The 27,854-nt window shown below is 44.6% G+C and overlaps 3 protein-coding genes across 3 annotated transcripts in view; 2 read left to right on the forward strand and 1 right to left on the reverse strand.

Moving 5' to 3' along the window:
- The window catches only part of LOC133116366 (intersectin-1-like), a 55,625-nt gene extending 54,697 nt beyond the window's left edge, over positions 1-928 (forward strand). The window contains exon 41 of the mRNA XM_061225834.1: positions 1-928. This exon is cut by the window's left edge and continues 3,544 nt beyond it. The gene's annotated coding sequence lies outside the window, so the exon portion shown is untranslated.
- Positions 929-2,037: 1,109 nt separating this feature from the next.
- Positions 2,038-6,619, reverse strand: LOC133116964 (ATP synthase subunit O, mitochondrial-like). The gene is made up of 7 exons (XM_061227001.1): positions 6,514-6,619; positions 5,857-5,907; positions 5,265-5,375; positions 4,778-4,907; positions 3,460-3,572; positions 2,925-3,011; positions 2,038-2,265 (listed from the first exon to the last, which is right to left on the reverse strand). The coding sequence occupies exons 1-7, from the start codon at positions 6,538-6,540 to the stop codon at positions 2,155-2,157; spliced, it is 630 nt and encodes a 209-aa protein (XP_061082985.1). The 5' UTR covers positions 6,541-6,619; the 3' UTR covers positions 2,038-2,154.
- A 3,995-nt stretch (positions 6,620-10,614) lies between these two features.
- Positions 10,615-12,699, forward strand: LOC133116310 (sodium/myo-inositol cotransporter-like). The gene has a single exon (XM_061225749.1). It carries the CDS (start codon positions 10,615-10,617, stop codon positions 12,697-12,699), a length of 2,085 nt encoding a protein of 694 aa, XP_061081733.1.
- Positions 12,700-27,854: the final 15,155 nt, after the last annotated feature.

Consider the following 27,854-nt stretch of genomic DNA (forward strand, 5'->3'; position numbering starts at 1 on the left):
CAAGTGATTCTGAACGACTGGACAGAGCTCTAGAGCCAGTGCTGTCCTGTCTGGACCAGGTGACGACCCAACCAGCTGCATGTGTTTTATAGTTTCGGGGGTGCAGGGTGTGAGGGTCGGGCGGAGGCGGGGTTGGGGGTGCAGGGCGGTGACTCCACTCCGTTTCCCAGCAGGGCAGGGCATACAGGAGGGCGTATTGATACCGACTACGGACAGCTTTTGCGGAGCCTGGAAGTAACTGTCAGTATCTTTGTGTGTCTGTAGTGTGTATGAGTGTGTGTGTGTGTGTGTGTGTGTGTGTGTGGGTGAGTGCGTTTTTGGTGCGCTTGCTTTGCGCGAGTGCTCCATGTTTAAGTGTATGTCCATAAGAGGACCGGTGGAGCAGATGTGTGTGTACTCCTCCTCTTCTCCCTCCCTCCTTCCCTCCCTCCCTCCGTAGTGCACTTTCTCTATTCCAACCGAATAAGCAATCCTTTATTTTTCAGTCTAGGACGTTCTAGCTTATCAATTGCAATGTAATTGTTCGAATAATTTATTAAAGCAAAACGAAGAATAATTCATTATGACCATGATAATTGTATATCAGTATATTGTCTTAAATGTTAAAGATAAAAACTCAAATCGGCCAAGGAAAAGCTAGATGTGCTTTGGCTGGTTGACCGGGGGGCGGGGCGGGTATTATTTTCCTAATCACACACTTGGGGGTATGCCGGTTAATTTGTATTATTTGTAATTTGTACAGTAGCTCTTACAGTAATTCCCCTGGGTTTTATTTCCTACCCCCACCCTCAACACCCACCAGAGCATGCGGTTATTTTTTATGAAGTTGTAAATCCATGTGTTGGGTCCCTAGTACTGAAGACCATGTCAGCCTGGATGTGCAGTATGGTGAGATGTAACAGCCTCATTAAAACCACCTTTTCTTTAACCTGACTCCTGTGGACACTGACTACAAACGAGTGAGCTAATGAGCGAACGAAGGCTTTGCCTGTTAGCAGTTTCTGCATTGTATACAGGTGCATAAAAAAAATTGAATATCGTGGAAAAGTTCATTTTTTCCGCAATTTAGTTCAAAAAATGAAACATTCATATATTCCAGATTCATTACACATTAAGTGCAGCAATACCGACATAAATCGTATGCCTGTAAGCTAATTCTCGGCATTGCATCGAATCATGAACTATGAATCTGGGATATCGTTTAAAAAATTCTCCAAGGTTCCATATTAAAAGGTTATCTAGATCTTCGCACAAAGTTAGAAAAAGTGCTTTTCTTCAAGCTGCAAGGTGGCCTGGACTGAAGGCGGACAGATGAGCGTGTCGTTGTGATTTCACAAATTAAAGTAAGTCCAAACGGCTCTTTAAATGCACATTTTCTTCATAGGTATTGTGTGATTGATACTTTCACAGCGTTTTTATAGCACCTTCGACTCCCTTATAAACGACATAGCGAGGGAAATGTGAAAACCGTCCGTTCGCCCGCACACAATTTTCTCTTTATAAATCACAATTTCAAATCTTGCAGGTACACAAGCCATTACCCAGCCGCTTGCCTAAATTACATTGTTCGATCACGCTACATAAAGTTGTAAAATCGGTTTTGTCCAGTACCTTTAAGGTAAGTAAGGTTTGAATGCAAAGAAAAATAAACAGCACGGTAATGAATTTAAATGTGAATTGAAACTACTGCAGCTTCAAGGGCTTGGAGAGGAGGGTTAGCCTTTCGGCTTCCCACAGATAACCCACTTTTTTTCATTATGTGCGAAAAGAGGAACAATTGGTGTTGCATTATTTGTGCAAGCATTCAGAAAGACAATAGAAAACAGCAGTAAACTAAATATTCGAATACCAGCCATTTTACAGTCCAGCGACAAGTGTTGCTTGAATGACATCGCAGAATGTTTGTGAACGTTCTATTGTCGCCCGACCAAGTCAGTGGCACCCTGAACTACAATCAGTTTCTGTGAAGGAACATGTGTCACACAAATGTCCTCAGGCTGAATGGTATAAGACATAGTATAGGCCACAACCACAGACTGTATGTTACAGAATATTTATTATGAAGACAAAAAGGAAGGCAGTGTAATGACACTGTTAGGAAGCTAGGCTGCTAGAAACAGGAATACCCCACTCGTCCAGAGGAGTCCACAGGACTTATGTATCTCTGATAATCTTGGTGAGCTTCTGGATCTTGTTCTTGGTGGACATATCCACATACTTGTCCCCAATGCTGACGATCATCCCACCCAGGATAGAGGGGTCAGACTGGAGGGAGAGAACATGGCGTATAGGGATCACAAACACAGGAACAGACTGCCTGATACAGGGAAACGTAGCTCATCTACCAGTATTCTGAAGACATAACTAGAACGTAAGTGTTTGATGAGCAGACTGACCGTTGAGGCTCATTTACCTACAGATGAGAGTATTCAGCACTGTGTGAAGCCAGGACTCGCACCGAACGGGTTTATACTTTTACTATCCTACGAGAGACATCATTCCTTTCTTTAATTGTATAGAAAAAAATATTTCCAAAAATGTGATGCTGTAGGTTCATGTTCATATGTAAAACTGTCCAAATGAAATTTAACTGAATTTAGGTGCCCGTGGATTAGGGTTAGTCATCAACTGTCCATCAGACAATAGGCGCCAATGTTGCCTACTCTAGCTGAAGTGTGTTTAGCTTGAACAGGTGATTGCAAAGGAATGCATTTTGGCTCTCCATTGTGTATTCTGCTGTGCAAGACTCTGCTCTTTCAAGGTGTTGCACCTGCAATGTGGAAGCAAACTTGGAAAGCATCATCTAAGTCATGATATCCAGCTCCCATCACAATATCCTCAATATGCAATGCCATTGTCATCACCCAGCCCGATTTGGGGTGAACCTGGTTTGCACACTTGTGGTTTTGTCTCTACTTTCCCACCTTTGTCTCCAGCTTCAGCGTCTCTCCCTTCTGTAGGAAGCCGTCCAGAGCAGTCTTCAGGTCCGCCAGGTTGGCCTCATCCAGGGGCTGTAGGCACACACACACAGTTCACATGCGCGTGTCTATGGATGTGGGTGTGGCTCTGTGTGTGTGTGTGTGTGTGTGTGTGTGGCTGTGTGTGTGTGTGTGTGGCTGTGTGTGTGTGTGTGTGTGTGTGTGGCTGTTGGTGTGGGTGTGTGTGTGTGTGTGTGTGTGTGTGTGTGTGTGTTGGTGTGGCTGTGTGTGTGGCTGTGTGTGGCTGTGTGTGTGTGTGTGTGTGTGTGTGTGTTGGTGTGTGTTGGTGTGTGTTGGTGTGTGTGTGTGGGTGTGTGTGGGTGTGTGTGGGTGTGGGTGTGTGTGTGTGTGTGTGTGTGTGCGTGTGTGTGTGTTGGTGTGGGTATGTGTGTGGGTATGTGTGTGGGTATGTGTGTGTGTGTGTGTGTGTGTGTGTGTGTGTGTGTGTGCGTGCGTGTCTATGGGTGTGGCTGTGCGCTACCTGAGCAGTGGTGACGGTACAGGTGACCTCCCCGCGGTGAGCACTCATCATCAGGCCGAAGGCGGAGATGACATCAGCGGTCAGCTTCAGGCGACCGTTCTCAGCCAGAACGTCTGAAGAACAAGCAGGTTACACTGAGCCCAGCACCACTCACTGCCCCACTGCCCCCATGTACTCACCCCCCGCCTCAACGCCTGTACTCATCCCCACTTCCCCTGCCTCAACGCCTGCACTCATCCCCACTTCCCCTGCCTCAACGCCTGCACTCATCCCCACTTCCCCTGCCTCAACGCCTGCACTCATCCCCACTTCCCCTGCCTCAACGCCTGCACTCATCCCCACTTCCCCTGCCTCAACGCCTGCACTCATCCCCACTTCCCCTGCCTCAACGCCTGCACTCATCCCCACTTCCCCCGCCTCAACGCCTGCACTCATCCCCACTTCCCCCGCCTCAACGCCTGCACTCATCCCCACTTCCCCTGCCTCAATGCCTGCACTCATCCCCACTTCCCCTGCCTCAACGCCTGCACTCATCCCCACTTCCCCTGCCTCAACGCCTGCACTCATCCCCACTTCCCCTGCCTCAACGCCTGCACTCATCCCCACTCCCCCCGCCTCAACGCCTGCACTCATCCCCACTTCCCCTGCCTCAATGCCTGTACTCACCCCCACCTCAATACACCTCCTAAGAGCAGGCAAGCATCAAGGTGAAAGGGAGCAGGTGTGTGTAACGCACTTTTAAACTGCTCCGACAAATTGGGCTTTGCAGATCAGAATTTACAAAGAATTATCTTAATTTATACAAATATAAATAACCACCATTTAAAAGAACAGTAGGGCACAGTGAGCTACTTTGAACCACCACATCTGCATTATAATCAACCAAATTTGAGACCACTCGTTTGCCAACAAGAGCGCAATGACCATGATAATAGTCTTTCGAAAAGGGATGACACCCGATTAGCCTTGCCATGCATTACTCTGGAAAAGGCATTGAGCACCACAATACCTGCTAGGTGACCGATCGCTTTTAAGCCAGCACTTTAGCTAATTGTCTCATTATTGAGGGACAAACAGCTACTACCTCTCCCTGATATTTGGCTCACTCAGTTCTGGGATAGCCTTCGTACAAGATGGCGACTCTTGTGAATGCGCAAAACTTAAGTGTAGATGGAGTGATTAGGAGGCCAGTTGGGCCCGCGGGGGGAATCCGTCTGAACACACATTCACTCATCCTCTCTGAACACACGAGTGCACATCCCTGCTCATTTATACTCAAAAGGGCTGCAGTAAGGCTCAACAGGGCACACTGACTCACTGATGAGGTTGATGGTGATGGGGGAGAGCTTCTCCCTGGTCAGGGCATCGCTGAAGGTCTTCTGCTTCAGGGAGCGCTTCACGTGAGGGTTCATCACGATGCTGGAGAGCTTCGGGTCCGCAATCAAGCTCTGGGAGGAGGGGCACAACGTCCGCATTAGCACATTAGCCCAGCTCATATTAGCCACTTACCAACTAAAATGCATTTCATCCACTGTATAGACAGGATCGACCTGCAAACTTTGCACTAAAAGCATCATGTTCAAGCACAAGAGGGAATATTCCAGTTGCTAAATCCATTTTGACCAGTGTGCCCCTTTTAATATCAAGCAGATGCCATGTGCTGCACATGACTGTATCAGCTGGATATATAGATCAGCGGATCCCAAACAGTGACGTGTGGAATGGTAGAAACTGCAGTCTCTTTTTTTTTCGTGCTTGAAACAGCAGTATCTGTGTTGAGAGCTTCCGTGTTTGACAAGACTCACAGACACACGGGTCAGCTCCTTCTCCACCTGGTCCAGATTCTTCTGTTTGCTGGCTGCTGAGAACAGCGCTGTGGCGTAGCGGCCCTCCACGCCATATACCTGGATAGGAGGCTGAAGAGGGAGGCGAGGCAGCCCTTAGTCTGAGCGCAGTCCTCTATTCATTCACTGGGGATTTCAGTTCATTTTCACACAGCCAATATTTCATTCACATCAAACACAAAAGGGAATACGATTTAAGATAGTTAACAAAAACCAAACCACAGCAGGTCACATACATTTAAAATTCAATTTGAAAAACATTGCAGCAACGTTGCAGATGATCCTCATTATTTCGTTTCAGTAGTTTCCAAATTGATAGTAACCACAGTGGGCTAGCTTATTAGCGTGAAATTCCTAGCTAACTCAAAGCTGGATCAAGTAACGTTATCTCCCTTATGCTTTCAGCAAAATGGTTAAGGTAAACGACAAGCTGACATTGAGTTGCTTACCCATCTGTATAGCTACTAAATAAATTTACAATTAATGTATAGGCTGCCCGAATAGCCCAACAAATCTTGATTTATTCATTATTATTAAGCATTATTTTTCTTACCTTGATAAGTTTTGCCGCTGGTCTACTTGCGGAGGTGCTTAACCGACGCACCTACGGAGACAAACAACTCATGCTACCAAGGACACTTAGCTAACTTAACCATAGTAAAGTCATGCCACCATGACATGAATGTAACGTTGTCATGGTGTAGCAAGAAAAACAGTACGGCAACAGTTCTCATGACATCATAACTACAAAGATGGCTAATCTATGAAGTTGGAATCTAGACCGACGGATATGACTTTAATCGTTCGCTCAGACATTAGCTGGTGATACATTCGTGATGTAGCTAACGTTAGTTGTCCATTCATAGAATGTGCTTGAGCAAACCTGTCGTTTAGCCAGCATGCAGATGCATGCAGCAAGGCATTAATAAACTACGAAACTGTCGTCAGAAATTGATCAAACTAAATAAGACATATTTTAAGTAATATGACTATAGCTAGCTAGTTATGCAAGTGAAGTCCAACCCCAGATTCATGTGAAACTCAAGGCCTAGCTAGCAATGTTGCTAACGTCAATTATGTTATGCACTGAGTACAGCAGTAAATTAAGACAACAAGCTAGCTACTACTGTTTGAGTAAATGTGATGTCTTATGGATATCACATAAGAAAGAATTCCAGCATTACAAAGATTTTATTTTCGAATTACATACCTGCAGCCCCAGTCTAGCCGCTGCCATTTTCTCCTAAGTGTAGGTCACAGAGCTGCAAGACCGGATTTAACGAATCAAAACTTCCGGAAGACTGGGTATTGTAGTTTCACGGCGAATTGGGTTCAGTGAACATGCGGTTGGTTTCTAGGATTTAATGGCCAGCTGATCTACTTCAGCCTAAATCTTGAGCAGAAGTAAAGTATACCAGGATTGCAATGTAGGATGTTTTTGATGCTACTTATAATTTTTAAAGTTGAAGTCATTATCGCTATAATGCAGAGAGTAATTTGTAGATTATTATTAGAGAAATTCTGGTTTGCCATGTCATTGTCTTCATTTTAATTTGTAGTTCTCCTTCAAATCAAGAGAAAAACGAATCAGAACCTTTCCTCATCTGATGTTTTCAGAATAAGTCTGCATAGAATGAAACATTATATGACAAATCAATACAATCTATTCATCAATAGATCTCAGGAAAATTATAAATAACTACAGGTGGATGCCAGGAGGTAACCATGTGCATGACCTTCACACACTCTCGGATGGAATGGAATATCACACACTCTCGCATAGCATATGACTGTTCGTGTCCTGAAGTTAGAATGGAATATCACGTACTCTCGCATAGCATATGACTATTCCCGTCCTGAAGTTATAATGGAATATCACATACTCTAGCATAGCATATGACTATTCCCGTCCTGAAGTTAGAATGGAACAAACCATGCCCAGCTACCTTAGATGTACTTGCTGGAGAAGGTCAGACTAGCTGAATCAGTAACACATATTTTAGAAAGGCTTTTTATTGATTGTTGTTTTTTAAATTTATTTATCACATTTCGTGTTTTATTAATATTTATTTCATATATATTTAAAAATATTTGAATATGCATAGTACATTGTGTGTCTTGTTTTTGTTTGTTCTTCAATTAATTTTTTTGTGAGCCAAGTATAGCCTACCTGACGTTATAGCTTAATCATTCGTTTGGAAAATTTAATTCGTCACTTTCTTACCAATAACTAACCTAAGATGTGTGCCTATAGCTTGATCATTTCTTGAAATTAGTACGAACAAAAACTCAATCAGTTTTTAAATAATTATTTACTCATAAATACCAGTGGTTCTCAAAGGGGGCTTAAAGGAACTGCTAGGAGGTGACAGGAAATTATTGAAAACCCAATCAACCCATGTGCCAACCAACCTTGCTACTTTATTATGTGCTTTGGTACTTTAATTTCAGTGGTAAGTACTGTGAAAAAAGTCAGTAAGTAGCCTACCATATGTAAGTTCCATGCAAATAGCCTACGTTTTACATCCAGTTTCAGAGTACTTAATTCAAAATAGTTACCTAATAATTAGTACCTGGTAGGCTATTTACCTAGTTGGTAGGTTTTAGGTCATTAACGGGCTGTAAAATAAAGCTTTAACGGTGTGTACCTAATAAAGCGATCACTGAGTGGATAGCTTATTACCATTGAAACTTTGGCCATATAGTTGGCTCACACACCCACTGACAGGAGGGAAGTGAGTTTACTTAGCCTAAATATGAGGTTTTGTCCTGAGCAGACAAACTATTGATGTAATATTTGCGAGACATTGTTATATTTAACAAGCTTGTTAGACATTTTAATATTTAACTTTTAAGTTCGAAATTAGAAACTCTGGTTTTCTGTCACCAATAAGTGCGCAAGCACGGCGGTTTACATGGTTAAAGCTCTAATAAATAATACACGAAAAAAAAAAAACATGCATAAAAAGTGGTTGAGAACGCAAGGTGGATTGTGCATTGTGTGAGCCGGCGGTCAGGCATGGCAATGGGCAAAAAATACAGTTATGTACTCTAAAGTCAATGTTACTGTGTAACAGTAGGCTACTGGTAAGTTAGCGAGACAATTATGTTAACACATATGTTAAATATATTGAACGGAATTACCTGTTACCTGTTGATTACATGCGCTGCTAACGTAAATTATGTTATGTTGCTGCAATATGTATACGAATGGGTACGTGCGAATATTTCTGTTGTCAGCTAATGCGGTGGCTGATGCTATTAAGTGGCATGCAAAACGAGCGAGGGAATAGTTTCGTGCAACTAGTTTGTGTAGCTATCTGCAAGACATAATTTTGATGACGCTTCTGATCGAATGAGAACTTACAGATTTAAAGCCTATTCCATTTTAATCTTGTCTGGCTTTTTTCTCCTTCTTCTTCTTTTGGCAATCCTAAACATTTGTAACAACGTTCATTAGCTAAAATATTCATTATTGAGTGTGAGATGCCAGTTACCCGCCGAAGTTGACAAAACTAGTATGAATGAGTGTCGGTTAGTAATTTACTGTATGCAATGAAATATATTTTAGGCAGAAGTTTATCATGACCTGCCATCTTTACAATGGCTGGTGTAGTGTCATTTGGTTTAAAAAAGTTGAAATAAATACATTTCAGTTAGCTTGATAGGATGCCACTGAGGGCAATTCATTGCAATTTTGGGCCCAGCCTACTTTGCAAATTGTTCTACTTGTAAATAATACAAGTCCATCTTCTTTTCTCTTTGTAGGCAGCATCAGATTTTCCAAAAATCTAATTTGGGATTGTTTGGATTAGAGGACTGTGCTTAAGACTCAAAGGCCATGGGGGCAACCCTATCCCAGCTTGTGGCACATCTGAAAAACACAACGATGTAAATTTGGCTCTAGTGAAGAGTTGGTCACTGTGTGCTGGAAAACTGGTTGGTTGTCTGAATGGTGAATACAGTTGTGTCTGTTTTGGCGTCCCATGTCTCACTGGTAGGCAGCAAGCTGACCTTTTGAATCTGACCGCATGCGTTAGCATGAAAATAGGCCTACTCCTTATTCATGTTTTGGTCATTGAGGTATATTTTATAATCCATTACATTTCTAAAGTGAAGTCTGTCTTCCTGCTGCAAATTAATTATAATACTGGGCCTGATTTCTGTGATATTCCCATTGGCTTTTGCATGTTTGAGTGCAATATTTTGTGGATATCGTATGTTCGATTACAGCATTTGTATCAGCTTAGATATTGTATGTTTGATTATCGTATTGCAATAGATGCATGCTTTGTTACAGCTTTTTAAATGGATATTGTATGTTTGATTAAATGGTTTTCAAAGTAGATGTTGTATGTTTCATGGCACTGTCTTTGGTGGATATTGTACAAGTATGTAATAGTATTAACATCCATGTTGCAGGCATACTGCCATAATTTGAGTCCTGGCATTTTATATATTTTTTTAAAACAGCTTGCATGCGCACACGATTGCCCTCCTCAAGTTAAACTTTGCTGTTGATCATTTTCTGCTGGGTACAGGGATAAAGTATTAACACTGTCTAAGAAGAATATGGATTGCACTTATATTGCAATAAGAATATGAATTCTTATTAAGACAGCTGCAGGGGTTGTTTACATGTTCATTTCTGGCCAATGGGATGAGACTGCAGTCAGAGAGCATCGGTTAATGGCATCTCAGAGGGCACTCATTTTGTAGTTTTTTCTCAAATGTTGGAGGCTAAACATTTGGTTTGGTATTTCTCTTTTTTGGGTTTTTTTTTAAATAAGATATTTTACCACAACCGTTTATTTTTGTGAAAGAATAGCTGTTTTTCCCCATCAACATGAAGGATGATGAATAGGTTATTTAGAAACATGCAATAGTGTTCCCATGAACCTCTTCCCTGTGCAGTAGCATCTGCTTACAGTCAATAAAATGAGTAACAGCAGCAGTTGTGTTTAATTTCATAATTTAACAGTGGAATTTTCTGTCCCCCTTTATGCTACTGAAGGTTTGCAGTCTTGTATCTTACCCCTGTCAGCTGTGCATCTAATGACACCTTTCTGTTTGTCTTTGCAGTCTTGCAGGAAAGCTGTCTAGGCATTACTAGACCCACCACCAACTCCACACAATACCCCCTGTGTGTCTTCAGAGCACATGACTGTCCTCACCAAAAATGTAATTTGACCAAACTGGACACTACCGTTTCCTCCCGAAAGCAAGCAAAGGACAAAGCGCATTCGGTTGGCTTCAAACCGTAGAAGACATTTTTTTTTCTGACACATTTCATCCACATTTGATTGTGAGAATGGGCCCTTCGCTGGAAGCCTTGGACGTCATTGTTGTGATACTTTACTTTGTGCTCGTCTTGTCCGTTGGCTTATTTGCCATGTGGAAGGCCAATAGGAGCACGGTGAGTGGGTACTTCCTGGCCGGCCGCTCCATGAACTGGGTGTTGGTCGGCGCGTCTCTGTTCGTCAGCAACATCGGCAGCGAGCATTTCATTGGCCAGGCGGGCTCTGGAGCAGCGAGTGGCATTGCGGTGGGGGCCTTCGAGGTCAACGCAATGCTGGTCCTACAGCTGTTGGGCTGGGTCTTCATCCCCGTGTACATCAACTCTGGCGTGTACACCATGCCCGACTACCTGTCCAAGCGCTATGGCGGTAACCGGCTCAAGATGTACATAGCCTGTCTCTCCTTCCTGCTCTACATCTTCACCAAGCTCTCAGTGACCCTGTACTCAGGAGCGCTCTTCATACAGGAGTCCCTAGGCTGGAACCTGTACCTGTCCATCATCCTGCTCATCGCCATGACAGCGCTGCTCACGGTCACCGGCGGCCTGGCTGCGGTCATCTACACCGACGCGTTCCAGGCGCTGCTGATGATCGCGGGCGCTCTGACTCTGACCGGCATCAGCCTGGCCAAGGTGGGGGGTCTGGGGGCGGTGTGGACCGAGTACATGCTGGCCACGCCCAACGTCACCGCCATCCTGGCTTCCGGAAACTTCACCTACACCAACTCCTGCCGCATCCAGCCCAAAGCGCAGGCGCTGAAGATGCTGCGTGGCCCTCTGGACAGGGACCTCCCCTGGCCCGGGTTCCTCTTGGGCCAGACCCCGGCCTCCATGTGGTACTGGTGCGCCGAACAGGTCATCGTCCAGCGCGTGCTCGCGGCCAAAAACATCGCCCACGCCAAGGGCTCGACCCTGATGGCGGGCTTCCTGAAGGTGCTGCCCATGTTCCTCATCGTCATCCCGGGGATGGTCTCGCGCATCCTGTTCGCGGACCGGCTGGCCTGCATCGGGCCGGAGCACTGCCTGCACGTGTGCGGGAGCCGCGCCGGCTGCTCCAACATGGCGTACCCGTGGCTGGTGATGGGCGTGATGCCCGCGGGGCTTCGCGGCCTCATGATGGCGGTGATGATCGCCGCCCTCATGAGCGGCCTGGACTCCGTCTTTAACAGCGCCAGCACCATCTTCACGCTGGACGTGTACAAGACGCTGCGCAAGGCCTCCTCGCCCCGGGAGCTGATGGTGGTGGGCCGGCTGTTCGTGCTGGTGATGGTGGTGCTCAGTGTGGCGTGGGTGCCGGTTGTCATGGAGATGCAGGGGGGGCAGATGTACATGTACATCCAGGAGGTGGCCGGTTACCTCACCCCTCCCGTCACCACCATCTTCCTGCTGGGCGTGTTGTGGAAGCGCTGCAACGAGACGGGGGCCTTCTGGGGGGGCACGGTAGGTTTGGCGCTGGGGTTAATCCGCCTGGTCCTGGCCTTTGTTTACCAGGAGCCCCCCTGCGATCGCCCTGACGACCGGCCCGCTGTCATCAGGGAGGTGCACTACATGTACGTGGGGGCCGGGCTCTTCTTTCTGTCAGGGCTGGTGGCGGTACTGGTCAGTCTGTGCACCCCGCCCCCCACCGAGGAGCAGGTGCGCAACACCACCCTGTGGGGGCTGCCCCGTCGGGGCCGACAGCCAATCAGAGACCGGGAGGCGGAGCTTCACGTGCTGAGCTGCAAAAGTGCCGGCCACTCCAACAGCACCGGTGCTGGGCCGACCCCAGTCGCCCTGCTGGCCCCTCCCACAGAGAGCCCGGTCCCCTCGGAACGCGAAGGGAACGGCCACGCCCACCTGCATTGCCGTGGCGACGACAGTGGCCCAGAGAGGGAGAGGGGGACGTGTCTGAAGGCCGTGGAGTGGTTCTGCGGCTACAAGGAGGCTTCCAGGGTTGCTCTGCCCACAGAAACCCCACCGAACACCTCACAAGAGGAGGAGGACAGGAGGCTGGTTCTGGAGATGCTCCATGAGCCTCCCAAAACCAGACTGGTCTTAAACCTGGGTCTGCTGATGGTGTGCTGCTTGGGGGCCTTCATGTTTGTCCTTTTCTCTCTGTAGAGGCCTGGCTAGACAGGCCCTGGTGACTTTATAGTGTAGACACATTTGCAATGATTTGCTGCTGCTTATTTTGGGATGGTTAATATTTAATGTTTTTGGGGGGAACCCCATCGTTACACTTTGTCCATCCAATCGTTATAGTGCAGTAACTTTGGAGGAGACACACCAGCGGCTGAGAAATCATTAAAGCCCTTTTTTCCACTGGTCCTGAAACTTGGTTCTGGGGGCCACCACTAGGGATGTGTATCGTTAGGATTTTATTGATACCGATACCAATACCAATACTCCTTATCGGTGCCGGTATTTATAGATACTCTTATCGATACCACGGTGTGTAATTTAGTGTATAAAATAAAGACGTTATAAGATGGTAAAAGATTCAATCGTTTTTTATTACCACAAGGGGGGTAACACCAGCAACATCATTAAACAACTTACAGCACCTGCCTTTTAAGCCCTTAGCAAGTCAACATGTGCAGTGCAAGGTATGTCAAAAAAACAAGCAGGCAGCTCCATACAGCCTTAAAGGTAACTGTCAATGTGATAATGCTTCAACAGAACAGAAGCTTAACTTAAAATTACAAATGCTTCTCAGAATAGATTAAATTTAAAAAAAACCTAGGGAGATGACCAAAGCCCTTGCCTACATGTTCAACCCAACAGACACATACATGTAAACAGAACAGTGTAGGGGAGGCGCTTCTCCTGACGCATTTAGCCCTAACAGTTTCGTTAAGGAAAAGCAACATATTTACTTTGTCTGGCAGCCGCCGAGATCGCTCTGGACAGTGTGACGTCACGCTATACACTCGGATAAAATGGCGCTGCGCATGTTTTAAAAAAGGGTAATTTAATTACTTATTATTTTTAATCCAGCTTTACTGGCAGTCTTAAACCTTTAAGGATGTATATATTGGGAATCAATCTTGTAAATTATGCCAAATTAATCTAGTATTTCACTTCCCCTTTAATGATTCATACACTCACCGTGACTTGATGAAGAAGCACTGTCGGAGTCTGCCTGCACAGAGGAGGGCACGGTGTTGTTAGCGTCTGCAGGGTTGCTAACTTTAGATGCGTTGTTTAGGCAGTCAAACACGCCGCACTCTTCAGCTTTATGCTATGGGTAGACTGCAAGTGTTTCATGATGTTGTTGGTGTTACCCCCCTTTGACTCAACTACTTTCTTGCATATATTGCATTGAGCCGAGGATTCATTGAGTTTGATGAAGTGAGCCCATACCTTCGAGCGCTTAGCTCTTATGGCCGACATATTGACTACTAGAGAAAACAACGGGGCGCTGCGTCATAACCTATCAACGGCTGTCGTGAGCCACGGACCCCTTGCCGAGCTCAGACCTCACGTTCCCACGAGCAGTACCTCACAATGAGGTGTCTCGGGGACGAACTCAAGTACTCCGAACGTCCTGGAGCCCTGGTAAGTTCTACTGAACTTCCAGCCCAGTCTCGAAGTGAAGGGTGTGATGCAAATCTGGTAATCGATGTCCTGTATTCAATGTATTCCTCTAAAGACTCTTTATCACATATGATTATAGTAAGATATACTTTATTATAATCAATCAAAAGAATAGAGTTATACAGATTACAGTGTACATATCATCTTTTGCAGTTTGCTAATCACATGCAAGTTACATATACCCCTCTTAGCTCTTTCTAAATTACCTTTCCACCACGATGTTTAAAAATCAAGGTACACCCCTCCAATATCCATCCTCCTCTTTGGCCTTTACCTTATCTTATGGCTCCCCCTTCACGGAGATAAAAGCTACTGAACTTCCATTAATACAATGGGTACGAACACCCCTAAAGTCTACTACTTATTTATATCGTATATAGTATCTAAAAAATAAAAGACATAAAAATAAAAGGAAACTTATAATGTATTACTTCTATGTATTACTTTTCCTACTTCTACAAGTAATATAGATTATAATTACCACTCATGCCCTAAATATAGCCATCTCGTTTTCTGCGGGATTTGATCCCTCCTCCTTGCTGTTGATGAGCTCTTTGAACAGCTGCATTGGTTTGGGAATCTGGGGCAGGATCAGGACCCAGACTTTCGAAAGACGTGACTTTGCACTTCGTACTTCTCCTGCCTGTTGTCTGGGATGTGCACTGGTATTTCTTCGAACACGTCGGGGGTTTTGCAGTGCAGCCGCAGCATATGCCTCTCCTCACTGACACTGAGGTTAGGGGGGGAGGCTTCAGGTTCTTGCGTGGGTCCAGCAGGAAGGTGTTCTGTAGCGTGGAGGAACCCCGCGTCCCGTCTGTTGGCCTCCAGGTGCAGTTCACGGCTCCAAGCATGTTGTAAAAGCCCTTTAACTCTTTCACCAGCTTTTCTGTATGATGAGGGATGCGCGTGAACACCTCTTCGACATCAGTCCCGCTGCCACAACTCTTGGGCTGAGTCCGCACCGCATACATCACTCCTCTCTCCATATCCATATCCTGGAGTGGCGCGCAGAGGGAGCGCGCCACTCCAGCTTGACTACAGCTGTCTTGTGTTGCTCTCTCTTCACCAGCTCGTAGATATCTTCTGAAGCCAAATTCTGGGATCCTGCTCTAAGGTCTAAAAACTTATCCCTTATATATCTTTTTTGCATACAAAAGTGTACCTTTTTTGATAAGAAATGCCCCCATTATGTCAAGCGGGAAGACATTTATCTTTTATATAACCTGTTTTTTAATGATCATATTAATTATTTCTGTTTTTCCAATTGTCATTTTCTCATACCTCAAAAGAACTGTCCCCAATATTTTATGTCATGGGCCCCTCTGGTTTGGGAATTTCCATCCATCCATCCATTATCTGAACCCGCTTATCCTGATCAGGGTCGCAGGGGGGCTGGAGCCTATCCCAGCATACATTGGGCGAAAGGCAGGAATACACCCTGGACAGGTCGCCAGTCCATCTCAGGGCACACACACCATTCACTCACACACTCAGACCTATGGGCAATTTAGACTCTCCAATCAGCCTAACATGCATGTCTTTGGACTGTGGGAGGAAACCGGAGTACCCGGAGGGAACCCACGCAGACACGGGGAGAACATGCAAACTCCGCACAGAGAGGCCCCGGCCGACGGGGATTCGAACCCAGGACCTCCTTGCTGTGAGGCGGCAGTGCTACCCACTGCACCATCCGTGCCGCCCTTGGTTTGGGAATTTCCCCCATCTTAATATATGAGTGGAAAAACACTAGCCCTTATGTTGTTTTTAATGAACCTATTCATCACTGGTGTCTGTGTCAGTTTCATAATCTCTCCTTGACTTCCTCCAAACTTTGATTTCATGCAAGCCAGACGTTAAAGCCTGCCACCATCCCAACACCCTCTTCAGGTGCCCCTTTTTGTGGCGCCTTAAGGGATCTACAAAGGTCATCCAGCTAATAGCTGAGTGTAATTCATCATTCAACTCCTCTATAGTCAGTCCTTTAAATCTATTCGATAAATTATTTGTGTTATCCTCAGAGAGGCCCGTGAAGCCTCTTAATTTTCTTTCGGTATTGACGTCCATGCCATTTTCCTTATCTCTTTTACATTTTTCAATCTCCTCCTGCTCTTTGATTTCCCAATTATTTTCATTGTCTTTCTCATCCTGTTTTTTTAACCAGGCCTCGTGCTCCTCCCCTGTAGGAGCCAGCCCACACGTGTCAACCAAGTATGTTATCACATCTATCGTCTCCTTGAATGCAAAACTCCCTGGGTCCCCAATTTTCCGTTCTGCGTGTTCAGCCCCTTCCATGGTCATGCTAGAACACATTCTACGCATGGCCTCAGTCAGGCCTTTAGCCTTGCTCTCTAAAACCCTGAATCTAAGTCCTCTGACTTCAGACTCCTCAGTATCCATATACGGTTGTACATTTATTTTATACCATATACTTTTCCTCTTACGGGAGCTTTTACTCCTACCCCATTGGCGTGTGCGAGGGGTTAACAATGCATTCCTGCTTAACCCATCTTCTGTCAATCTCTCATCAGGAGGGCCTAGGGCCGGGTCCTCGACACGGCGGCAGTGTCATAATTACGCGACGGTTAGGTAGACTCTTAAAAAATACCAAAAACAGTATTGTTTGTCCAGAATCTTTAGCGGTACTCTGGTACCGACTAATTAGGAACCGGTACCAAAAAATACCAGCTCTCGGTACACATCCCTAGCCACCACGCTTGCTGGTTTTTGTTTTGTTGTTTTGTTGTTTTGGGCGGCCTGTAGCGTAGTGGTTAAGGTAATTGACTGGGACACACAAGGTCGGGGTTCTAATCCCGGTGTAGCCGCAATAAGATCCGCACAGCCGTTGGGCCCTTGAGCAAGGCCCTTACCCCTGCATTGCTCCAGGGGAGGATTGTCTCCTGCTTAGTCTAATCAACTGTACGTCGCTCTGGATAAGAGCGTCTGCCAAATGCCAATAATGTAATGTAATGTAATGTTCCAACCATAATCACAATCCCAGAATTTTAACAAGCTGTTAACTCCTGTAAATTATGTACTTGTCATGTTTAGAGGGAATATTTACCCTCCTAAACCATGTTACGTCTGAAACATAGCACTGACTTGATGCTCCAAAAAACAAATTAGGTAATTTATTGAGCCACGAAATGGGATACAGGGGGTGCAGGGTTTATATTGACCCGTTGGAAGAGTAACTAATGTTCTGATGAAGGCCACTGAGGTCGAAACGTTAACCATTTTCATGGCTCAATAAATGACCTGATTGGAGCATCAGGGGAATGTGTTCGTTTCTGACATCATCAAACCTGGGGTTTCAGAACCCTGTACATTGTTCTATGGGGTTCAGATTGCCGTTCAGAAAAAAAAGGAAACTGATGAAATGATTTAAAAAAATGATGAAAGGTTTTGATTTCCTTCAGTATGTGGTGTCTGATTTTCATGATTATGTATGTGAAGTGTTACGTAATCAACATATCACTGAAGTTTTGAGTGTATGGTCTATGCAGATTCAGCAGGTATTTAACCAATGATTGTTTGTCTGATGTAATGGAGAGATTTGCAAAATGTCCTATTCAGCTGTCCGTGTGTCTGTGGGGGAAGGGTTTTTGACTGTACATTTGAAGCGAAAACTAACATAAGGTGACCAATTGTTTGGTGACGTTCTCACGTTGTATTCCTATATATTACCTAAGTAGTAATCACTTAAATGAAACTTTAAGTGATTAAAGTTTACAACATACATGCAGGTTATATTCACAAAGAAGGGTCCTGGCTGACTATAAGCACAAACAAAGGATTCGCCTTAGTTCCGCATTAGCCTAAAAACATGGACATGTTACATGAGGAGATGTGGTCATTTATTGCGAATTAATTACATTTTGTTTTATTTTTGGCACAGACAAATTAAGTATACAAATACTGGTTTGAAATAAATAAATATAAAATATATTTGTGTGTGCTCATTTCTGTAGATGTGTTCATTCCGCCGGCCTTAAGGACAGTGTAATTGCTACAAGGTGTGTGAAAGCCAATGCAGTATGGACACGGAGGAGACACATTTTCAAATGCTCTTGCATTGAGCACATCACACCTTTCCCCACACCTTCAGTTTAATGTTATTTCAGAGCTGCGGGATACACGATGTATTTACTGTAAACATATTTCCATTTACTGTAGTTTTCTCAGCCGGTTTATGCCATGCTCCGTGCTCCCCAGTTTTAATGTTTTCCGTTTCCTTTCATTGATTTGTTTCACCTGTGTCTCGTTACCCATTGCCTGCACTTGCACCTGTTTGTCATTTCAGTTCATTTATTTGAACAGGTTGCCCCGGGAAGGGGGGGGGGCACCATTTCTAAAAGTACCAACGGGGGAGGAGGGCAAACAAGCTGACATAAACTAAATGCGTGGATGAAAGCAAGTTCCTGTTGCGCATATGTTTGTGTGTGTGTGCGAGTGGCGACTGTGTGTGTGTGTGTGTGTGTGTGTTTTTGGGTGCAGTGTGTGGTATGTGTGTGTATGTGTGATTGTGGGCATGTACATGGGTGTGTGTGTGTGTGTGTGTGTATGTACATGGGTGTGCGCGTGTACGTGTTTGCTCACACGTGTGTGCGTGTCGGTGTGTGTGTACCTGTGCGAGTGTATGTGTCTGTGAGCATGCACCCTTGTGTGTTTGTGTGTGAGAGTGTAGGTGTGTGTGTGCGTGTGTCTGCGTGTGTGTATCTGTGTGTGTGTCTGCGCACGTGTGTGTGTGTCAAAAAATAAAGACACTTATTAAGCTTTTTTCCGGGTTGCTATTGGTTCTTCGTTCCTGACGCCTGACAGTTTAGGTAATGAACCACATATTCACAGTAGCTGAAGTACAACACATTACATTACATTAATGACATTTGGCAGATGCTCTCATCCAGAGTGACATACAGTTGATTAGACTAAACAGGAGACAATCCTCCCCTGGGGCAATGCAGGGTTAAGGGCCTTGTTCAAGGGCCCAACGGCTGTGCGGATCTTATTGTGGCTACACCGGGATTAGAACCACCAACACTGCTTGGTTCTTCACTATTTGTCCCTGAAATTAAATATAAACCTTTTCTTTGAAATGTTTACATATTTAAATAACATGTGACTATACACTCAGTGAGCACTTCATATTTTTTAGACTTATTTTCTAGACTTTTACTGCTGTAGCCTATCCACTTAGAGGTTTGACACATTGTTTGTTTAGAGATGCTCTTCTGCATACCACTGTTGGTTGAATGCATGGTTATTTGTCAAACTTAGAAGTTTGTCTTCTGTTTGGCTCGTCATGCTCCTCTGTTATTGTGAATGACACTTGAATGGCCACTGCTGGTGCAGACTGTTTGTGGTTATCTGCCATTCTTTTCTGGCCAACCTGCCTTCAGTCAGGAAATCCTCTGTGAGTGGAAAACTACTGGATCTCAGTCGGACTGAGAGTGCCTACAGGCAAACTGGCCAGCGGAAGGAAGGGGTCTGAAGGTCTCGAGCGCAAAATGCTTCTTCCAGGCCTGTGGACAGAAGAGCCTGAGGGAGGTCTAGGGAGCACGGTTATTTCAGGGCTTGTATTTGACTATTCTTAGTGCAGTGTGCTGAAAAAGCAGGAGGTTTGAGCCCTTGTTATTCTGACTGAATGATTTGATTCCCAGCGTTTTGGGAGGATCTCTCATCTCTGACGTAATAGAGCACATTTTAACATTTTTATGATGTGCTTTAGTGCAATACAGTATTAGACTCCAATCACTTGTGTAAAACCCCACGCTAACCCAATGACGGAATTTAGCGAGGGCCGAAGGGGTTTGCATGCTTGCCCTTCTGGTGTTGCTGGAAGAATATTAGTAGGGTTAAATAGTAATGACCGCTATGCAGAGAGTCTAGATCAGCTAATGAATAAACCACGTTACAAAGACAGTAGTACCACTCTGCCTTCCGCTCTTTACTGGTCCGGGCTGACCAAGAATCTCCACAATAGGGCCAATACATTTACCTTCGTTATCTGAATCCATTTAAGATATAATTTAGAAATTTAGGTTTGAAACATACATGAACCTCGGGAGTGATTACACTCGACTCTTACCTGCGCCACCATTACTCAATATATGCTCCCAGGATTAGTATTATTGCTGAACCTCAGTTCGGCGGAGAACTCAGAGGCTGAGGGTCTAGCCAACACAATACATGCACTATATTGACATGATAGTTGCGAGCCCAGCGTGCATTTAGAGTGCTCCTTAGAGCTAACTTGACAGGAACCGGCGTAGAAATGCCCATGGGTTCCCTTCGCATCAAATTACAAGAGCCATGCTCCACCAATCCTTTGTATGGGCCGAATTTGGCTGCCTTTCCCAGCTTGGAAACACCACGAAAGTACCAAGCCGCTGATCAGTCGGTCTTTGGTCAATATTTGGTCAGTATTCAGTTGTAATTTAGGCTGAAAAGGTACAAGATGAATTAGAGTCATGGAGATCACGCAAGTTACAAACAAAATAGTTTATTCGCAGACAGGTAGGTTATTAGCTTTGGAATACCAATAGTCAATTACAAAATACACAAATTAAGAATAGAGATAGAGTAAATAATCATACCTAGTCTGCTTTGGCTACACACAAACACACACAAGACATGCAGTGTGGGAAGACGATTACGATCTTCCTGATACTTACATACATAAGACATGTTGTGTGGGAAGTCGAATGCGATCTTCCCAGATTGGTCTGTCTCCCTTGCTTTTACGCCAAATCATACGTTCGAAACCAGGCGGCAGTGCCGTAAATCAACCTGGAGGGGTGGTCAAATCTGGAATTTAGGGTGGGGGTTGTTAAGTAGGGAAAATGAGATGATTACCAAGAGAGGACATGCAGGTTTTCCCTTGAGTTACTGAAACTGGTTTATTAAACTCCATTTGGTATGAAATGTATCTCATCCGATTCCTTGATTTTACCGGATCACATCCATACCAAACAGATTACCCTTATGTTTTATTATGTTGCAGTTATCATGAAACTTCCCTCCTGATTATCCATTTTACATGCAACTCCTGTGGCATTGTCCGGAGTCTTTCCCCTTGGAAGTGACCAGGTATGGGGTCATGGGAGAGGTCACAAATGTTCTGGAGCGCACTCTTTTCCCAGATCCCTGTGACCTAACTGCCCTTAAATCACTTCATACAGCCACCCCTTATCTCCTTCGGCGCCGATGGCCTGAACCTCCCCAAAGGTAGTCCAAACAGTGTATTGTCCTCTGTTCCTTTGACACATACCAGAAGCCCCAGCTCTCAGGTTCCTCAGGCAGCCCTTCCTGAGTCCCACTTTGCCTTTGGATACCCAGGGTCGTCGGGCTGACTGTGGGTTGAGGTGTGTTATGTAAGGAGCGGATCAGATTTCGGATGGTTGGGGGGGAAAGGTTGCAAGATATTATATCTATGAATGTAGTTGGGGGTTTTCATGATAACTGCATTATGCTGTAAATATGTATTTGTACCTCTCATGGTAATATACCTTTTGGATAAACCTGATTTGGGTGAATTTAAGGAAAGGAGACAAAACCCCAGATTGCTTGGTTTCTTCTCCTTTCGTTTCTTCTCAAAATCTAGGCCTTAGTTCTTGACCCTAAAAACGGGTCACCCATCTGGAATTTACAGCCAAACTCCCACCAGTGAGACCTTGGTCAGGGAGCTAAAACAAATTACTTCTACAGAGACAGCTTTTGCCCAGTTTTCCCTCGGCTCCTGAATGGTTATGATATCAAAGGTAGACTGTTACAAAAACTAGACCATTACACCAGTCACACTGAACCAATCAGAATAACACCAAACATTACTATATTCTGACCTGGGATGATCATGAAACATCTTTATGCCATCTTCAGACACCAAATGTTACTTATTACTGGCTTACACATGCACACAATACTGTATGTGAAATACCCACCATTTAATATTCAACATGTCTGCAGCTGAGTGCAAGAAAAAAGACACTTATGGTCTAATTTGAAGGGAAGTGTGTTTTCAGAAGGGTGTTTCCCAGAAGGGCAGTTTCACACTAGTATAATCATTGAGAATAGAGAAGAGATCCCTTTATCTATACTCATATTCCAATTTAATTCTCTAATCATCGAGACACAGAGAAGCAGTACTTGTCATGGTGAGGAGTGGTTGCCAAAGGAAGCCACCAGAGGGCAGGGCTTCATCGTTCGCACCTGGTCCTTGTTAGCGCCAGGGGAGTGTCCTTCCCGTGGGTATTTAAGGGCAGTGCAGACAGTTCACCATTGCTTTAGTGTCAACTCTCTTTGCACTAAGCCGGTAAATGCGCCAGGTAGACTCGGTGAATGTTTGAGTCCGGTACGGTGCAGGTATTTATTCGCTGTAGTCAGCTACAAAGGTTCTAAGGTAAGGAAGATGTGCAGCTGGTTGTGTTCGCTCACGTCTTCCGATAAGATTCTGGTTTTTCTTTTATTTTGTCGGCTCGTGTCCGTGGGTGAGGGACGGTGTCCCCGGTACGTGTATTTTGGTTTTAATTTTGTCCTGAGCTGTGTCTCATGGTTTTTATTTTTGTGCCTAGCCTTTTATGCTAGGTTGTACTTTATTTTCCTTATCGGTCGGTGACCGCCAGTGCAAAATTGAAAAGCACTTCTTTTGGTTGAGTTATTCGCCCCGGTTTTCCAAGGGTTGTTTTATTTTCTCCAGCCGTTTTTTGGGGCTGCATCTTTATTTTGTATTCGGGAATCTTATTTGGGTTATTCCCTTTCTGTTCCTCCCTCTGTTCCGGGAGTAGACATTATTATTTTATTGTGTGTATTCCCATCTGTAAACCTCCCGGGATTTAGTGGCGAACACGTTCGCTTGGCAGGGTTATTCCCTCAGTCGCGTCTGGCTCTCCGCACAGCCTCAACCCTCACAGTAGTCTGCAGAGGCCTCAGGGATGCGGATCCTCTCTATCTGGAACGTTGTCTCTCTCCGTTCCGCTACTTCTGGACGCCTGGCGCCTCCCCCTCGTCACACCTGCACTTCTCGGTCACGACTGCTGTCTGTTCTGGCCCCATGGTGGTGGAATGACTGGTCAGCCAAAGTCCACCAGGAGACAAAATGCAGCTGTGTGAGGCATGTGGCCTCTGACTGACTTGCATCCCAGACTCAAGGATATATGGCCCATCTTATTGCTAGAAAGCCAGAAGAGACACCTAATCTTGAATACTGCAAACAAGATGACTCTGGGAGACCAAATAGTTCTTTCTGATTTGAAACTGTTCGGGGCTTGGGGTCACTGTGCGCTCATCCAATACGCATGCATCCGAGGTAGAATCATGTATGATGTTATATTCCACTCTGTGCTCACGTGTTAACTGTGCACCAATCAGAGGTTGGATAATGGTTTTTGATTATAAAATGGAAGAGACTGCCTGAATCTATTCAGTTCATGCTTGTGCATGTAAGTACTGGACTCTTTCTGCAGAGAAATACATCCTTTTCTTCTTGGAGATACCTGGTTGTGCCTGGTCATTATAAGGAGAGAAATTTCCTCTGCTCAACACATCATTTTCATTGTATTGCACATGATCATTAATGGATATAAAAGCTCCTTGAAATCCTCCTACTCAGCACCATCAACACCCACATCAGTTCTATCAGAGCTCTTAACTGATTCTGAGAGCGGCTGCCTCTCCCGACAGAGAGAATTCTGCCACTCACCCATTTACTTAACCGATAACGATTCCGGCTTGCACACACAGAGTTACATTGTACAATGCTGGAGAAAGGTTGTGTTCAATACCCCACTTGTAGCAATGCTAGATTATTTTTTATGCCTCCAAGCCCCATTGTTCAGCTACACTGTAGTTTGGGCAAAATAAATATTTCAACAATGTTATTTTACTAGCTTACTTGATTGAGGCCCTATGCAGAGATCTTTTGAAGATACGCGATATCATAAAATAGCTGTTCACTGGGAGTATGTGGAAAATGCACAAACTCCCAGCACAGAGGACCCTGTACACACAGCAGGTTAGTAGAGGTGCTGCCTGACCACATAGGCGAGTCTTTACTGCATGTAGAGTTAGTCTGAATAATCCCTTCACATTACAGAAGTGCTTTATGATGGTGTAAAGACCACACCCACCTCTTTTAGAAGAACTGCTTCAGACTAAAAAGAGTACTAAAGCCATTAGCATAGCAGTGAAATGTGGGATCTCCCATTACACTTGGCTCCACATTAATTTTATTAATATTTGTCACAAATGTATACTTCAGGCAGTAGATCACAAACATTTAAAAGTGATAGATTTTACTTAAATGTTTGTGTGTTTCTGAAGAATGCCATACGTGCTCAAAATAACATTTAGCTGCATATGTGTGCACTGTTTTGCATGGATGGTAACATTTCACATGATAAAGGTATGATTTTAGGTGTGACAGTCTTGTGACATTAGTGTGACTTTGTTGTTTTCTTTGTTGCCCCCTTGTCGTGAGCCACGGACCCCTTGCCGAGCTCAGACCTCACGTTCCCACGAGCAGTACCTCACAATGAGGTGTCTCGGGGACGAACTCAAGTACTCCGAACGTCCTGGAGCCCTGGTAAGTTCTACTGAACTTCCAGCCCAGTCTCGAAGTGAAGGGTGTGATGCAAATCTGGTAATCGATGTCCTGTATTCAATGTATTCCTCTAAAGACTCTTTATCACATATGATTATAGTAAGATATACTTTATTATAATCAATCAAAAGAATAGAGTTGTACAGATTACAGTGTACATATCATCTTTTGCAGTTTACTAATCACATGCAAGTTACATATACCCCTCTTAGCTCTTTCTAAATTACCTTTCCACCACGATGTTTAAAAATCAAGGTACACCCTTCCTATATCCATCCTCCTCTTTGGCCTTTACCTTATCTTATGGCTCCCCCTTCACGGAGATAAAAGCTACTGAACTTCCATTAATACAATGGGTACGAACACCCCTAAAGTCTACTACTTATTTATATCGTATATAGTATCTTTCTAAAAAATAAAAGATATAAAAATAAAAGGAAACTTATAATGTATTACTTCTATGTATTACTTTTCCTACTTCTACAAGTAATATAGATTATAATTACCACTCATGCCCTAAATATAGCCATCTCGTTTTCTGCGGGATTTGATCCCTCCTCCTTGCTGTTGATGAGCTCTTTGAACAGCTGCATTGGTTTGGGAATCTGGGGCAGGATCAGGACCCAGACTTTCAAAAGACGTGACTTTGCACTTCGTACTTCTCCTGCCTGTTGTCTGGGATGTGCACTGGTATTTCTTCGAACACGTCGGGGGTTTTGCAGTGCAGCCGCAGCATATGCCTCTCCTCACTGACACTGAGGTTAGGGGGGGAGGCTTCAGGTTCTTGCGTGGGTCCAGCAGGAAGGTGTTCTGTAGCGTGAAGGAACCCCGCGTCCCGTCTGTTGGCCTCCAGGTGCAGTTCACGGCTCCAAGCATGTTGTAAAAGCCCTTTAACTCTTTCACCAGCTTTTCTGTATGATGAGGGATGCGCGTGAACACCTCTTCGACATCAGTCCTGCTGTCACAACTCTTGGGCTGAGTCCGCACCGCGTACGTCACTCCTCTCTCCATATCCATATCCTGGAGTGGCGCGCAGAGGGAGCGCACCACTCCAGCTTGACTACAGCTGTCTTGTGTTGCTCTCTCTTCACCAGCTCGTAGATATCTTCTGAAGCCAAATTCTGGGATCCCGCTCTAAGGTCTAAAAACTTATCCCTTATATATCTTTTTTGCATACAAAAGTGTACCTTTTTTGATAAGAAATGCCCCCATTATGTCAAGCGGGAAGACATTTATCTTTTATATAACCTGTTTTTTAATGATCATATTAATTATTTCTGTTTTTCCAATTGTCATTTTCTCATACCTCAAAAGAACTGTCCCCAATATTTTATTTCATGGGCCCCTCTGGTTTGGGAATTTCCACCATCTTAATATATGAGTGGAAAAACACTAGCCCTTATGTTGTTTTTAATGAACCTATTCATCACTGGTGTCTGTGTCAGTTTCATAATCTCCCCTTGACTTCCTCCAAACTTTGATTTCATGTAAGCCAGACGTTAAAGCCTGCCACCATCCCAACACCCTCTTCAGGTGCCCCTCTCCGCGGCGCCTTAAGGGATTTACAAAGGACATCCAGCCAATAGCTGAGTGTAAATCATCCGCCATTAATCATTAATTTTCTTTCGGTATTGACATCCCTTCCGTTTTCCTTATTTTTGTTTTTCTTTAGCCAGGCATTGTGCCCCTCCCCTGTAGGGTTGGGGTATTCTCAGTCAGAACTTTAACCTTGCTCCTTAAAACCCTAAATCTAAGTCCCCCGACTTCAGACTCCTCTACTGACAAGTATGGCTGCTCATTCTCTGAACCACATATTTTTCTTCTTACGGGCGTTCTTACTACCACCTCGATGGCGTGTGCGAGGGGTTAACAATGCATTCCTTTCTAACCCATCCCCCGTCAATCTCTCATCAGGGGGGCCTAGGGCCGGGTCCTCGACACCCTGTAGGACTTTAGCTGTAATTACGCCACAGGGCCACAGCCGGGTTTACAAGCTCACTCTCATTCTTCTGCTTTTAACAGAATGACAAACCTGGAACAGTATCATTTTTTTTTTTTAATATCCATGTACTGTATCTCTCACCTCAGGCCAGACAAAGATTGGTGTGTTAAAAATCTTAATCTGTTACCTTTGTCATCGCAGAAACCATAAGAGTTTACAGAACCTCTTCTTTCTTCTATAGACCAAACTGTCTGGGTTGCCAGGACAACAAGACATATTGCTGCAGGAGCTGGCTGTCCTGGAACCCACAGCATATGAAGCACTTCTGGAACATTCTGCAGCTCCACAGACAACACATCCCAGTCCTGTAATGTTGAGTAGTGTCGTGAATTAACACTATTCTCTCATCGTTGTCTATTTGTGTGTTCAGAGTGGAAATGTTTACATACTTTAAGTGCTTCGAATTAATATTTTACTGTGATACAAAATATTTGCAGATATTTTGTGCAGAATTATGTGTGTGTCCTACCCTCGCGATATGTGTTGCGCAGATGTGTTAGTAATGCAGACTGCTTCAGTAAATCCCCATGTGAGTAGTGCTTATGCATTAAGGGAATGTAATGCAGTGGATCATAAGAAACAATTATAATATAGAATATGGACGACAGAAAAGACGTGTACAATAGCACTTTTTAAAATGGCTGATGAAACCAAAATACTTTGTTACTAGAAGTGTCCATATTAAAATCTTTAAAACAAATTGTAGATAGTTTAGTAATGTTTTGTTTGAATTATAAAATGAACGGCGACAGTGCTCGTGTGGGTATGAGGCATGTTCGCTTCAGACCCTTTCAATGGCTTTCCTGTTTCCGTCAAATTCACCAACGGTCCAATTACTACAATCACCCTGAAGGGTGTGGAGCTACCCCCTTCCTCGGCCTGCCTGTTCATTGATAGCAGCCATGAGTTCCTGTGTCTTCTCCCTTCTCATAAGCAAATTGGTCTCAGAGTCTGTGAGTCCTCGTGTGTTTGCAGGGAGAGCTGTGTCATCTGACAGTACTGCTGATTTGCCATGCAAAGTGACCTGCCATGCCTGCTTAGCAAACACTCCAGTCCTGTGTCATTCCCTCTTTAACAGGAGCA

Source organism: Conger conger, chromosome 17 (assembly GCF_963514075.1).
Source record: "Conger conger chromosome 17, fConCon1.1, whole genome shotgun sequence".
Taxonomy (NCBI): Eukaryota; Metazoa; Chordata; class Actinopteri; order Anguilliformes; family Congridae; genus Conger; species Conger conger.